This window comes from Leptonychotes weddellii, chromosome 3 (genome assembly GCF_054177405.1).
Source record: "Leptonychotes weddellii isolate Sample4059 chromosome 3, ASM5417740v2, whole genome shotgun sequence".
NCBI classification, from domain to species: Eukaryota; Metazoa; Chordata; class Mammalia; order Carnivora; family Phocidae; genus Leptonychotes; species Leptonychotes weddellii.
The window spans coordinates 55,485,962-55,502,082 of NC_138371.1; the positions used below are offsets into that span (position 1 = coordinate 55,485,962).

The 16,121-nt window shown below is 37.3% G+C and overlaps 1 protein-coding gene across 5 annotated transcripts in view; it reads left to right on the forward strand.

Moving 5' to 3' along the window:
• METTL8 (methyltransferase 8, tRNA N3-cytidine) overlaps window positions 1–16,121 on the forward strand; it is a 179,109-nt gene that overhangs the window by 26,079 nt on the left and 136,909 nt on the right. For all 5 annotated transcript variants that reach the window (XM_081814196.1, XM_081814193.1, XM_081814195.1 and 2 more), the window contains exon 2: window positions 10,475–10,629. In XM_081814196.1, coding sequence (XP_081670322.1) covers window positions 10,487–10,629 — 143 coding nt within the window. In that variant the 5' untranslated portion in view covers window positions 10,475–10,486. The remainder of the gene's footprint in view (window positions 1–10,474; window positions 10,630–16,121) is intronic.

Genomic DNA, 16,121 nt, shown 5'->3' on the forward strand with positions numbered 1-16,121 from the left:
TTTTAAAGATTTTATTTATTTATTTGAGAGAGAGAGAATGAGAGACAGAGAGCATGAGAGGGAGGAGGGTCAGAGGGAGAAGCAGACTCCCTGCCGAGCAGGGAGCCCGATGCGGGACTCGATCCCGGGACTCCAGGATCATGACCTGAGCCGAAGGCAGTCGCTTAACCAACTGAGCCACCCAGGCGCCCCTAGTTTTAGTTCTTTAAAATAGAATTTACACAGTGCTACACACCTAAATTCCATGTTCTTTTGAAATACGGAAATACAGTCATTTGGACACCTTTATTTTATTTTATTTTATTTTAAAGATTTTATTTATTTACTTGACAGAGATTGCGAGAGCAGGAACACAAGCAGGGGGAGTGAGAGAGGGAGAAGCAGGCTCCCTGCTGAGCAGGGAGCCCGATGCGGGGCTCGATCCCAGGGCCCTGGGACCACGACCCGAGCCGAAGGCAGACGCCTAACGACTGAGCCACCCAGGCACCCCTGGACACCTTTATTCACTAATTCTATATTTTATATCTAACAACTATTTGTGATTTAAATTTTTTATAATATTTCATTTTGTAACAGGGCAGCCTTATTGATACATTAGTCCAAAACATGACTGGGTAAATCCTGCATATAGGTACAAGTACCTCCTGCCATCTAGTATACCTAGGGATAGAGACCTTTGAAATGAACAGGAAAGCAGAAGTCTCGTTAAGGGATGAACTACATTAATCTCATCCATGTGTGTTTTTTTACTAGAATTTATAAGGACTGATAGCACATAAAGTATACATGTAACTTAGTACCCTTTCTCAGCCCACCAAATCTGATTAATGCCTCCAGAAGTCACTACAGTGCACACAAATGTGAAATGCAGATGGATAAGTTAAAACAGATTTCATTCTGATCCACTGTCATGATTTTGGAAACAACTTCCAGAGTAATTAGAATGGTATATCCTTCAGATAATTAGGATTAAGGCACTTTGAGATGAGTTGACATGAAATCCATTAAAGAAATAACTTATGAATCCCAATAGCCTCTAGTGAGTACATCATGTGGCCACCTTTAAGGGTGGTCATGGTGAGCAAACACTGAGCATGAGCTTTCCATTTTGAAGCTGCAGAGTGACTGATGTCATAGTGTGATCAAAGTGCTCTGCAAATACTTACTGTAATTATTGTTGTTGTTCTGTTCTTGCTAATAGCCTTATTTATACCCTGAAATTATAATCATCCAAACAAAGATGAAAACAAGATGTATGAGTTTTCTGAGCTGTTTGCCTCACAGATGGTCACCCTTGGAGTTCTCTGAAATTGCCAGGGTTAATTGAAGCTTCAGTCTTCACTGCAGTGTAGTTGATACTTAAGTGTTTCTTACCTGTAGGCTTTCACTATCCGAAAACAGTACAACAATAGCACTTTAACTTGCTCTCATTAATGCTAGCCTCTCAGGTAATGTTAGTGCAGTTTTATCTAGATGATGTTTGTTCCTCTGAATGAAACCTTTGTACCAGCTTCCCAGCTGAGAAGAAAAGCTAGACAGTTACAAAGAGAAAAACACAAATATCTCACTAATTATTTATTTAAAAGATGTTCAGAACCCAGGAAACATCAAAGGAGAGTTAACTTTTAAATGGAGGGCAGGCATTTAGTGTGTGATTAACAGTGGTTTCTTTCCCTGAGATTTCAGTGAGCTGAGACAACTGGGAATCATTCTTGGGGAGCCTAACAAATAGATTTTGCTCAGAGCCAGCTGACTGCTCCAAGGATGATTGTTACAGACTCACACAAACAGCAGTACTCTGCTCTAGTTCTTTGGTGCTCTCATAGTATTGAGATGTGAAAAAGCAGTCCTAGGATCAAGCTTAGATAGAAAGGAAGTAAGTCCTTCATTGCCTCTACTCCTCAGCTGTGTAAAAGTAGAAGACCAGTATTAGAATGTTCCATTATTTAGGTGTGAAGCAAGAGCGCTTTGTCTGTATCTTGAGATTTGAATACTGGAAAAAGAATAACTATGCTTTCCTAAATCTGGGCAATAGTGTCTCCCATTGGCATCGCTTGCTATTTAATTAAGGCCCAAGAGAAGAAATAGAGTTGCAAAAGATGAAGGGGATAAAGGGGGAGAAGGAATTCTGGGTCTCCTTAAATCAGTTACAACAAATTAGCCACTCCAGTAAAGACTGGAGAATCAATGCTGTGATCCTTCTTACATGTGTGGTGTACAAAAGTAGAAAGCAAATGGGTGAACTGTATGTATGTGAATAAGAAATATGTAAAAAAACAAAACAAGAAAAAAGATAGAGCGTGGACTCTCCATTTAGACTGGGTTCAAATTGAAGTGTCATCGGTTATGGGTTGAGTGACCTTAAACATGTTCTTTTATGTCATCCTGTGTGGATTTTTCCTCTGTAATGTGGATATAAAAATAGTACCCCTTGATAGGGAAATAGAGGTTAAATAAGATAATACATGTAGGGGCGCCTGAGTGGCTCAGTCGGTTTAGCAGTTGCCTTCAGCTCAGGTCATGATCCCAGGGTCCTGGGATCAAGCCCCACATCGGGCTCCCTGCTCAGCTTCTCCCTCTCCCTCTGCTGCTCCCCCTGCTTGTGCTCTCTCTCTTTCTCTCTCTCTGTATCAAATAAATAAATAAAATCTTAAAAAAAAAAAAAGGTAAAACGTGTAAAGTGCTTAGAATAGGGCCTCACAGGGGTACCTGGGTGGCTCAGTCATTTAAGCATCGGACTCTTGATTTCAGGCCAGGTCATGATCTCAGCTCTCCCTCTCCCTCTCCCCCTGCCCCCACCCCCTGCACACTCTCTCTCTCTCTCAAAAAAAAAAAAAAAAAGAATAGGGCCTCACACATGGCAAATACTTGACTTTTAATTAATTGAGATTTACATGAAAGATAAACTGGGATTGGGCTTTTACTCCTCAGACTTTTTGAATTTTCAAAATTTAGTATGGAGTATTGCCTTCAACTGAAATTATCCTTTTTATTTTATTTTTTTTTTTAAAGATTTTATTTATTTATTTGACAGAGAGAGAAATAGCGAGAGCAGGAACACAAGCAGGGGGAATGGGAGAGGGAGAAGCAGGCTTCTTGCCGAGCAGGGAGCCCGATGTGGGACTCGATCCCAGGACCCTGGGATCATGACCTGAGCCGAAGGCAGACGCTTAACGACTGAGCCACCCAGGCGCCCTATCCTTTTTATTTAAAAAGCACTTAAAACTATTATTCTACACAAATGAAATTTGCAGTTAAGAACACTTTTTCATGTTCGTAACATGAAATATCCTTGTACATCTTACATATTCTGGTAGAATACGGTATAGTTTGTTGGTATGGTCAGACAGATAGGTGAATCATTGTGAAAAGGGCTCCATTTTAGTAGAAAGCAAAGCATCTAGCCAAAATTTGAAGGTAGGACAGAGATCTCTTCCTCATAAGTCAACCTATACCAAGGCTGCTTCTTTTGCTACGCACAATGTGGTAGCAGTGATGAGCCCAGAAAAGTAGTATTAAAACCGTCTTCTCCTTGGCTTGTCATACTGTATGTGGAACCTGAGTCATTTTGTATATTTGTGCTTTTCCTTGCATTCTAAAGTAAGGGCACACTTAGCTATATCTAAGCTGGCAAGAAGTCTGTCAGCATTTCATGGCATACTTCCGTATACTTATAACTAATAAATATAGTAAATGTTATTGATAATGAAATTCTGTCACTCTGATATTTGTATGAGCTTCAGTTCCTTTGTGGATCTGTTCCTTTGTGATTTCTCTAGCCAATTAACTACTCATTACTGAGTCATGGCATTGAAATCTCAGAGGGCCATTGCCCTAAATCATGCTCATTCTGTTTCATTTTGACTTTGATGGGACTTGATAGGAAGAATCACTGTAGGATGGTGAGCTGCAACTGGGAACCTATAGGCAAAGTAAGTAAAAGAAATACCATTTGATTGTATGGACTAGAATTTGATATGGCAGAATTAGTTTGCACTAAGTTAAATGAAGGATGAGGACCACAAAGCTCTTCAGGTGCTTCCAATAGTACATAAAAACTTTCTAAACCCCAAACAAGGATTTGTGGAGATTCTTGTTACCTTCATTTTTCTCTGCTCTGAACTGAAGGAGCTCAAACTAAATCTCAGCCTTAGCAATTAAAGCACACTAAAACATACCTAGAAAACTCTTACCTAGGTTTCTCCCTTTGAGATATCCTCAAGTTTTGTTTCTGACAAACACTTGATAATTTGAAACTATAATGAGAAACACTAAGTCTGTGAGAAAAACTGCATTGTAACCATCTGGCCAATATTCACACCTTTACTTCATACAATTGTACTACTTATCCAGGTTATGTTGGCCTCATGAAACAAAAGGATAAGTATTCTCTCCTCTATTTTCTGAAAGATTCAGTGTAAGATTGGTGTTATTTCTTTAAGTGTTTGATATTCACTATGGGGGCTTGTAGTTTTCTTTGTAGGCAGGTTTTTTGTTTATTTGGTTTTTATTGTGGTAAAATATACATAAAATTTACCATTTTAATCTTTTTCAAGTATACAATTCAGTGGCATTAAGTATATTCACATTGTTGTGTAAATATCACAACTATCCATCTCTAGAAATTTTCGTTTTCCCCAACTGAAGCCCTATACCCATTAAACATGTAACTCTCCTCCTGACAGCCTACCACCATTCTATTTTCTGCCTCTATGAATTTTTGACTACTCTAGGATCTTCATATAGGAGGAACGATACAGCATTTCTCCTTTTATGATGATTGGCTTATTTCATTTAGCATAATGTCTTCAAGGCTCATCCATGCTGTAGCATGTGTCAAAATTCCTTTCTTTATAAAGGCTGAATAATACTCCATTTTACATAGATGTCATTATCTGTTCATCTTTTGGTGGACACTCAGCGTGTTTCTACCTTTTGTCGATTGTGAATAATGTTGCCGTAAACATGGTATACAAATATCTCTTCAAGTCCCTCCTTTCACTTATTTTGGGTATATATCCAGGAGTAGAATTGCTGGGTCACATGGTAATTCCATGTTTAATATTTTGAGGAATTGCCATACTGTTTTCCACAGCACCTGCACCATTTTACATTCCATCCAGCAATGCACAAAGTTACTAATTTCTCCACATCCTCACAAATAGATTTTTTAAATAATAGCCATCCTAATGGGCGTGATGTTTGTTTTGCTTTTAATTACAAATTTAATTTATTTAACACATTTGGGGCTATTTAATTTTTTTTCTTGTGCTGTTTTTGTAAGTAATTATTGGTAAATTGTGGTTTTGATGGCATTTATCCCATCTAATAAATGAAATAAAATTTTTCATAATACCTCCTTATTAGCTTTTCAATGTTTGTAGGGTCTGTGGTGATGTCCCCTCTTTTATTCCTGTTGTTAGAGATCTGTGTTTTCTGAAACACAAGTGTTTCAAATCAGTCTTGCCAGAGGCTTATTTGTTTTATTAATCTTTTCAAAGAATCACCTTTGATTTCTGTGTTTAGTTTCTATTATTTCCTTCTATCTACTTACATTGCATACCATTTACTATTTTTCTAGCTTTTTAAGATTGAAACTGGATCATTAATTTGAGATCTCTCTTCCTTTCTGATAGAAACATTTAAAACTATCAATTTTCCTTTAAACATTACTCCAGCTGCATCCCATAAATTTTGATATTTTAAGATTTCATTGTTGTTTAGTTCAACATATTTTCCAATTTACCTTAAGACTTATTAACTCATGTAAATCTGACCTATAGGTTATTTAGAAGTGTGTTGCTTGGGGCACCTGGGTGGCTCAGGTGGTTGGGCATCTGCCTTTGGCTCAGGTCATGATCTCGGGGTCCTGGAATCAAGCCCCACATCGGGCTCCCTGCTCAGTGGGGAGCCTGCTTCTCCTTCTCCTCCCCACTTGTGCTCTTTCTCTGCTATCTCTGTCTTTCTCTCTCAAATAAATAAATAAATAAAATATTTTAAAAAAAAAGAAGTGTGTTGCTTAATTTCCAAGTATTTGGGTACCTTCTAGATATATTATTATTTAAAGTTTGGATAAAAAAGCAAGAACCAACATTATGCTCCTATAAGAGAAGCACTTTATGTATTTTTTTTTAAGAGAAACACTTTAAATGTAAACACACAAATGCATTTAAAATATATATAACAGGGTGCGCCTGGGTGGCTTAGTCGTTGGGCGTCTGCCTTCAGCTCTGGTCATGATCCCAGGGTCCTGGGATCGAGCCCCACATCAGGCTCCCTGCTCTGCAGGAAGCCTGCTTCTCCCTCTCCCACTCTCCCTGCTTATGTTCCCTCTCTCGCTGTGTCTCTGTCAAATAAAATCTTTTAAAAAAAAATAATAAAAAATAAAAAAATAAAAAATATATATATAACATATAAAACACTGCATAAGACAGCTGGTAGGGTTATATTAATATTAGACAAAGTAGACTTCAAGAAAATAGCTATTACCAGAGATAAGGAGAAATATTTTTAATGAGTCAATTCATCAAAAATTTTAACATTAAATCTTGTTATAGCCAGAAAGCATACTCTGTATAATTTTAATACTGTAGAATTTACTGAGCCTTGTCTTATAGCCCTGCATGTATTGTGTGCCTTGGCAAATGTTTCATGTTCACTTGAAAAAAATGTGTCTTCGGCTGTTGATAATGTTTAGGTCAAGTTGATAATGTTTAATTCTTCCATATCCTTATTGATTTTTTGATAGTTTTCTTAATGTTGTTTTATTTATTACTGAGAGGAGGTATTAAAATTTCCAAGAGGGCGCCTGGGTGGCTCAGTTGGTTAAGCGACTGCCTTCGGCTCAGGTCATGATCCTGGAGTCCCTGGATCGAGTCCCTCATCAGGCTCCCTGCTCAGCGGGGAGTCTGCTTCTCCCTCTGACCCTCTTCCCTCTCATGCTCTCTCTCATTCTCTCTCTCAAATAAATAAATAAAATCTTTAAAAAAAAATAAAAAAGAAATAAATAAAATTTCCAAGAATTACTGTGAATTTGTTAATTTCTCCTTTTAAAAAGTTCTGTCCATTTTTGCTTCATATAGTTTGAAGCTCTGTTATTATGTACATGCATATTTAGGATTGTATGTCATTATTAAACATCCCCTTTTATCTCTATAACAGTCTTTTTGTTTTTTAAAGTCCACTTTGTTATTAAATAACAAAAATTCAACTGAGTAAATGTTAAAGATCTAGTTGGCTTTATTTACCAATTCACAAATTGGGCAGCATCCCATCTAGAAAGTAGAGAGGAGCTCCGAAGGGCTACAGAAAGGAAAAGGTTTTTAAAGGTAAAGAAGGAGCGGAAAAAAGGAAATTATTAGCAAAGAATCCATTGTTTTAGGCAAGGTTGCCCTCCTAAGGGGAACTGAAGGGGCCTCTCAATAAAGTCCCTAGTGCTGACCAGGAAATTCTCATGTTGACTGGTTAAAGGTTACATTTCTGGGGGGTTAAAACTGCAGTTATGTTAGGTATTAAGTTTTGTTTTACTGACTTGGGGCCTTAATCTAAGTGATGCCATTTTAGGCCTGTGGTTTTGTTTTTAACATTATTAATATAGCTCCACCAGTTTTCTCATGTGGCGTTTGTATAATATCTCTTTTTATTTTAATATATTTGTATCTTTATATTTAAAGTTCTTCTCATAAACAGTATATGGTTGGGTCTTGCTTTTTCATACAAATTGACAGTCTTTGTCTTTTAATTGGACTCCATTTACATTTAATGTAATTATTGATATAGTTGGGTTTAAATATGCCATCCTAGTATTTGTTTTCTTACTGTCCTTTTTGGTTTTAGTTCCTCTGTGCTTCCTTTCCTGCCTTCTTTTGGGTGATTGGAATATTTTTAGCTATACCTATTTGTTTTATTTCAAATAAAAATACTACTTCTGCATACAGTTTCACTATGCAAATAATATCTTAATTAAACTTATATTCAAGTTAGGGTATGCCAAAAGAGTTAAGAGAGGGTATATAAAGAGAGTGGAACATTCTGGTGGCAGAAATCAACTTTCTGTACCAGAATTCTGTTTGGGGTTGACCCTGCTCATCTTTTCTTTTCCCATCACAAAATGGAACCATGACCTAGTAGACATTAAGCTAACATGATAGTCATAACATCTCATTTGCCTCCACCATTTAGCAGAGAAGGAAAACCAAACAAGAAACAAGAGATCTGCACTAGCTATTGAGTGTTTCATTTTTCATCACACACTTAAATCATTGTAATCTATGTAACTGGGTTGCTGCCTATATACTGTCACACTCTTCTGTCACTTCCTTCTTCCACACTGTAAGGATCTTATGAGCCACCCTGAAAAATATGAAGTAGTTTCCTTCTAATTAAATTTATGTCAGATAAGTATCATTTTTGTATTATCAATCAAACAATTAATTCACAAGCAGCTTGGTGCTGCCCTTAGAAGCTTGCAATTTAGTTAAGAAGACATTTATATAATTTTATGATGTATTTTTCTATACTGTATTTATTATATAAATGTATCATATTTATATACTAAAAAAGACAAAGGAGTGCAAGGCTGTGTGTGACTGTTACATATAATAAATAAATGAGGTAAGGTGTTTTTGTTAGAAAAACAGCTGCCTATGGAGATTTTTGATCATTTATAGTGAGAGAAACTCATATCTTCTTTTTCCCTGTCTTCCTCTTCTCTATATAGATAGATATAGGTAAGTATCACATGATTATTTGGAGATTAAAATTCCATTTTGATTTGGCTTTCCTGGGTGGAAAACATTTACTTCATTTTACACTTTTGAGCATGAATTGTCTCTTTCTAGGTATAATCAGTTTCTACTCTTCAGCATACAGATATTATGAATAATATTCAGTGCAGGAAGAGCTCTAAAAATAATTGTGAAGGTAGGGTTTTGTTATAGTCTTACATGGAACACAGGCAGGAGATAAGAACAAAGGCACATCATAGGAAAGGTAGTAGTAGGCAGAGCATTTAATCTCATCTGCCTCCACCAAAAAGCTTGCATTTAGCAGAGAAGGAAAAACAAACAAGAAACAGGAGATCTGCACTAGGTATTGAGTGTTGGCGTTTCTCATCACTGTTAGTCACATTTGAATGGAACCATTACGGTCTTTTTGGTGTATAATTAAGCCTTTTTTTTTTTTTCTCCAAAAGGAAAATCTTGAATTTTATGTTTAAAAACACAATGAGATGTTTTTGACATTCTGCCGTTCATTTTGGAAATCACGGTCTTAAAATCCATTGCCTTTCAGTAAGTTGGTAAAGGATGTACAATACACGTCATTTTTACACAAAATTGTACCTTAGATAGTCTCCAGTGTGTATAATATATACACACCTTTTAGCATCTGTTTCTACTTGGCAGCTTGCAGCATTAGGCTGAATGTTGTGATGAACAACTGAATGGGGATGAAATGCTAAGCAGTCTTACAATGGATTTTTATTAGAAAAAGTAAGCTCTTCAGAGCTTCTTATTGATACTTTTCCATAAAGATGGTAAGCCAACATATTTGTACATAATTAAGGTGACATACTCTTTAAATGTTTAAGTTCTTCCAGAAACGGGGATGGACTTGACTAACCAACTGATGATTCTCCTCTTGAGCTGGGATTGTATATTTTTTGTACAGGGAAATCTATTTTTACAAATGTATTACTAACTATTCTTACAAATATATGTATACAGGGTTGTTACAATTAAGAATTGCTGGGATCATATCTTCAGTGTTTACTTATTATTTGACTAAATTTCATTCTATTCAGCTCAGCCCAGAGAAGCAGATTTAATAGGTTTGTTTTCTTATTCTGCTACTACTGTACTTGGGTTTTTGGTCTGGTGGTCATAAAATATTCCCAAGAAATATGTTCACTTAGAATTCCCAAACCAAAATAATAAAATCACTTAAAAAAACTTAATACACAAAATTCAGATTCTAGGCTGACATCCTTTGGCTGTGTGATAAAAATTAAATGAACAAATACCAAACAAAGCAAAGTTGGCCAAAGCTGTGACTTATGAGGAATGTCAGCCAATGGTACACACTCTAAATATTCTTTTTCCTTCTCTTGGCCTGAAAATACTTCAGGACAGAAGCTATCATGCCCAACTTTCATTTAAAAATGTTTAGTTTTCAGGGTGCCTGGGTGGCTCAGTCATTAAGCGTCTGCCTTCGGCTCAAGTCATGATCTCAGGGTCCTGGGGTCGAGCCCCACGTCAGGCTCCCTGCTTCTCCCTCTCCCACTCCCCCTGCTTGTGTTCCCTCTCTCTCTGTGTCTCTCTCTGTCAAATAAATAAATCTTTAAAAAAATAAATAAATAAAAATGTTTAGTTTTCATGTCTTTTCTCAGGTTGTAAACCTTTTGGACCAGTTTTTGCCTATTTGATAAATAATACACTGTATAATCCATATTGACTAATCATTTGTAACTTTCCAGGTACTGATTAAGATGTATGTGATTTGGAGGAATTCTGTTTCCTGTCTAAGGATAAGAAAGGTGCCACATAGATTCCAAAGTGGTAATCACCCAGTGGTCCCTCTGGGATCAAGGATTTTAACGGACCCAGCCAAAGTTTTTGAACATAACATGTGGTGAGTTATCTTCGACGTCTAATGTTATATATGTATCTGAAACATTAACAGTGGTATTATTTTCATTTAGAGCCAAGAAAGGATTTTTAAAGTTGATCAGTGTTGTTGGGGTCCAAAAGACAGGGTAACTGATCCTAACTTAAATGTTGCCAATTCTGAATTTCTTTGCAAATGAAATTGATAAAATGACTCTTCCCAAGTGCTTTCCTCAGCTTTGGGGTTCTTGCAGACCCTCCCTGCTCACCTCTAGTCCTGATTTGCCAGCATATTTTGGGAAGGGAGGCTCTTTTCTAGATAGAGCCCTCCTCCTGCCCTGCAGGCCCTTCCACCTTTTACAAGTACTTGTCCATGAGCAAATGTGTATTCAGTACTTGCTGCTTACTGAGACCAAGGAAAATACACTGGTATGACCCTAGTCTATGCTTTCAGGAAATCTGTCCTCTATTTGGAAAGATAGATATTTATAGGAAAAGTTGATAATTAGCAATGCATGGCAGCAAATTGTAAGGGCGCAATGTGTTCTTATAAGGCATATACAACTGTATGTCTTATAAGAACAACTCAACAGGGGCGCCTGGGTGGCTCAGTCATTAAGCGTCTGCCTTCGGCTCAGGTCATGATCCCGGGGTCCTGGGATCGAGCTCCGCATCAGGCTCTCTGCTCTGTGGGAAGCCTGCTTCTCCCTCTCCTACTCCCCCTGCTTGTGTTCCCTCTCTCCCTGTGTCTCTCTCTGTCAAATAAGTAAAATCTTAAAAAAAAAAGAACAACTCAACAGTGCAAAACCACTTCTGTTTTGACATAGGAAGATTTCTTTTTTTTCTTTTTTCAGTTTCCACTTTTTTGACATATAATTGATATATAAAGGAAAATTTCTTTAGGTGGAGAAATTGAGATCAGGATTATTAATTCTGTCTTCAGTATATAGTACAGTGCCTGACACATACATATTTGTGAAGTAATGACTTGGATAGTTAAGGCTGGAGAAAGGGCATTCTTGGTGGGTAGAAAGTCATAAAACACAGAGATAAAGAAGTATAAGGCATATGCAGAGGACCATGAACAGGATAGTTTGCCTAAAATAAAGACTTTCCTAGGAGATTTATAAATGATAAAGTTGGAATGATATAAGTCAGGTATGGGGGTGGGGACAAGATAGTGTGAATTCCTGAATTCGCAGCTAAAGTGGAAGGCATTATAGAGCCACTGAAGAGAAATGACATTAATACATGGGCTATTAAGTACTGTGTATGTATTTGGTGACAGTGTACTAACTAGACAGATCAGCAGGTAGAACTAGAAGCAGGAAAGTGCCAATGAGAGAGATTTTGAAGGAAGAATAAATAGAACTTGATGCTTTTGTAGAAAGAAAAAGGAAACATTTGGCTATGAAGTTTTGATCCTAGATGACTAATGGAAACTTAGTAATTAGTTTCACATTATACAATATGTGGCCACTAGCCAGATGTGGTTCTTGAGCACTTGAAACCTGATTAGTCTGAATTGAGATGTGCTGTAACATTTTGAAGACTTAGTACAGGATCTCTCAGCCTTCGCGCCATCTTCTTGGAAACCTCTGCACCACCATTAGAGCCAAGTGGAGGAAGAAGCAAGTGTGTAGGCGGAAGCATAAGAGAAGAAAGATGAGGCAGAGGTCCAAGTAGACCACTAGCTTGTGCACCCATTGAAGCCACAGCAACAGAAATAAGGAAAGGCAGAGGCCAGGGATGCTGGTACCAATTGTTGAACTGCATATCTACTTTCTAGAACATCCATCACCATCTGATCTCAAGGACCCCTTTGAGAGACCCACCTTGCTCATACCAAAACATTCCCTTTTGGTCTTTTGCCCTGGACTTGTGACTTTCAAGACTAATTCTGTTTTCATTTGTGTGAATATAACACATGTACAATAAATCATCTCTTCTGTCTTAGCTGAAAAAAAAAAGACAGTACAAAAAGAAAAGGTAAAATATATCATTAACAGTTTTTATACTGAACTGCATGTTGATATTATTTTGGACATATTGAATTAAAATATATTATTAAAATTTCATTTCTTTTAGTTTTTTTAAACATGGATACTAGAAGATTTTAAATTACATCTGTGGCTGACATTATACTTTCTTGGACAGTTGCCGAATTAAACTACTTGGCCTGCCATCACCAATATGGACAGTTGCAGTAGGCTGTGAGATCACTGCCAAGCAATTAGACCTCCACAGGAACTTCTGGTCCTAGACAAGCTATTTGTTTACCAATTTTTTATTCTTCATTAGAGTCTAGTGAGTTAGCAGTCTGAGTTCTCTTTTTTTGTCTGCTACCACCTACTCTTTTGTTTAAGGTTCCTGCCTACCCATTTAAGTTCTGTTTTGTCATAGGCTCTCAGGGAAGCAAGAGTCCTCTGGGTCAATGCCCCTCAAGCACTGTGGGCTAGCTTTGGGATGCTGTACAAGAATCCCCTGGGAATTTACTATTTCACTAGGTCTAGAGGTATGGCCCAGGAATTCGTAATTTGAAAAAGCTCTTTTAGTAATTCTGTTGAGCCGCCAGGTTTAGGACCCTTTGGTGGTTCTCAAACTTTCCTTTAGCAGTAGAATTTTTTTCCAAGTGAAGTCCTAACATGGAATCCCAATATTTAAAAGGTAAAAACAAACCTCATCTTAATGAAGCAGGTATAGAGGCCTGGGGCATCAACAGCTCCGCCTCCCATTTCTCCCCTCACCCCCTCACTGTAGCAGCCTCATGGATTTTTAGGGTTCTGTTGATCAAAGTTTGAAAAACCTTGTTCTAGTCTCAATAGCTATCCTCCTCCACAGCATACCCCCTGAAAGGGTATACAGCCTGTGCCCGGATGCTTGTAGTGGACTCTCTCCAGAGGCGAATTCATACTGTAATTATAAAAATAATTTCCTCCAAACAAAGAGGAAAGTATTTGCCTCCTGTCATCTCCTTATGCACTGTTGTTTTGTTGTTTTTTGTTTTTGTTTTTTGGGGGGTATTTTGGGTTTTGTTTGTTTGTTTGTTTGCTTTCTTTAAAAAGAAGTTTCGTAAGTTAAACTGAAAACCAGAAGACTGGTTGACTTTCCCCTTCCTTCAAGTCCAAAGTTCTATCCAAAAGTTCTGACTTCCTTATTTTCTCCTTTGTATTTAAGAAGAATGTTTCCTGGGGCGCCTGGGTGGCTCAGTCGTTAAGCGTCTGCCTTCGGCTCAGGTCATGATCCCAGGGTCCTGGGATCGAGCCCTGCATAGGGCTCCCTGCTCCACAGGAAGCCTGCTTCTCCCTCTCCCACTCCCCTCCCCCCCCCCGGCCTTGTGTTCTCTCTCTCCCTCTGTCTCTCTCTGTCAAATAAATAAATAAAATCTTTAAAAAAAAATAAAAAATAAAAAATAAATTAAAAAAAGAAGAATGTTTCCTCTCTTGCTGAATTTTGATTTTTAAAAGATGTTTCTAGAAAACTACTGTACCTGTCAGTTTTCTCTCAGAGATGTAGAATTGTCTACAGTTTATTTTTCTGTTTAGCCTCTAGTTCAGTCAGTACTATTTCTATGTGAACCTCTTTTTAATAAAAATATTTTTGAGGAAAAAATAAAGGTATCCATTTTTTATTCAGTTTCTAATATCTTGAGAAAGAATTGCCCTCCAGATTCTGTATATTTGTGTTACTAGTATTTACATCTACCTATAGTCTTACTTTTTAATAATTTAGTGAAGTGAATTTCACATAACATAAAAGTAACTGTTTTAAAGTGAACAGTTCAGTGGCATTAATTACATTCATTATTTTATGCACCTAGCACCTCTGTCTCGTTCCAAAATATTTCCATCAATCCCAAGTAAAGTCCCTTACCCATTAAGCGGTTTATCTTCATACTCCCATTCCTCTAGCCCCTGGCAATCACCAGTCTGTGTGCTAGCTCCATGGATTCACCTCTTCTGGATATTTCATATAAAAGGGATCATACAATATGTGACCTTTTGTGTCTGGCTTCTCGCACTTAGCATAATGTCTTGGAGGTTCATCCACATTGTAGCATGTGTCATTACTTCATTTCTTTTTATGACTGAATAATATCCTATTGTATGTATACACCACAACTGGTTTATCCATTCATCCACTGAAGGACATTGGGGCTATTTCCACCTTTGGCTCTTGTGAATAGAGCTGCTGTGAACATGCATGTACATGTACTTGTTTGAGTCCTTGTTTTCAGTTCTTTGAGGTATATACCTAGGAATGGAATTTCAGGGTCATATGATAATTCTGTGTTAACTTTTTGAGGAATTGCCAAGCTCTTTTCCACAGTGACCAAAACATTTTACATTCAGCTTACAGTCTTTTAATTATACTTAGCAAAATTTTTAATCTGGGGGGGCACTGACATGAAACTATATTCAGAATGCTTTTGAGACATGGCCCAGAGATCTATTTTGAGCAAATTACAGTTATTTGGAAAAATCATTCCTTATTTCACACTGTTCCTGGTTTAAGTGTGTAGTAATTTTTCAGAAGATCCCTGAAATTTATAAGGAATAATAAACACTTATATAATTGTATGACTAAATCATCTAGGCCAGTGGCTTTCAAGCTTTTTAGCATGATCCACAGTAAGAAGTACAGTTTACATCATGGACCAGTATATGTACACATAACATATGCACATATATGAAACAGGAACAAAAGCTTCTTGTACAGTTTTACCATGTGAGACATTCACTAATTGTTTCCATTTGTTCTATTCTACTCCATTTCTGTTTCTTTCTCATTTTAAGTGTTGGTTAGATCTTTTTTTTTAAAAGATTTTATTTATTTATTTGAGATAGCGAGAGAGAGAGCATGAGCAGGGGAGAGAGGGAGAAGCAGGCTCCCTGCTGAGCAAGGAGCCCAGTGCGGGGCTCGATCTCAGGATCCCGGAATCATGAGCTAAGCTGAAGGCAGACACTTAACCAACTGAGCCACCTAGGTGCCCCTAAGTGTTGGTTAGATTAACGAAGCTGACTGCATGACTCACTAAAAGGATCGTGACCTTTAGTTTAAAAAATACTGAGCTAAACCATTCTCTGTAGGACCTGTATGCTGCAACATGACCTCCTATTATATAACCAATTTAAATAATAGACTGTTTACAGAATTCCAATACAGTTTACCTATCAAGATATCTTTCTTATTATATGGTCTGAATTTTCCTTATATATGTATTATCTGATTCCTCTTACCTTGTTTCATACATAGTTCTTTAATACAGTTAATAAGTATTTTCGTTATCTGTCTCCATTACAACATTTGTCGTGAGAAGTAGTCTAGATGTTGAGAGCGCAGACTGACTAGTTGTCTAACCTTGGGAAGTTCCCCTGTGCCTTGGTTTCTACATCTTTATTTTTATTTATTTATTTATTTAAAGATTTTATTTATTTGTCAGAGAGAGAGAGAGCACAAACAGGAGGAGTGGCAGGCAGAGGGAGGAGCAGGCTCCCCGCTGAGCAAGGAGCGCAA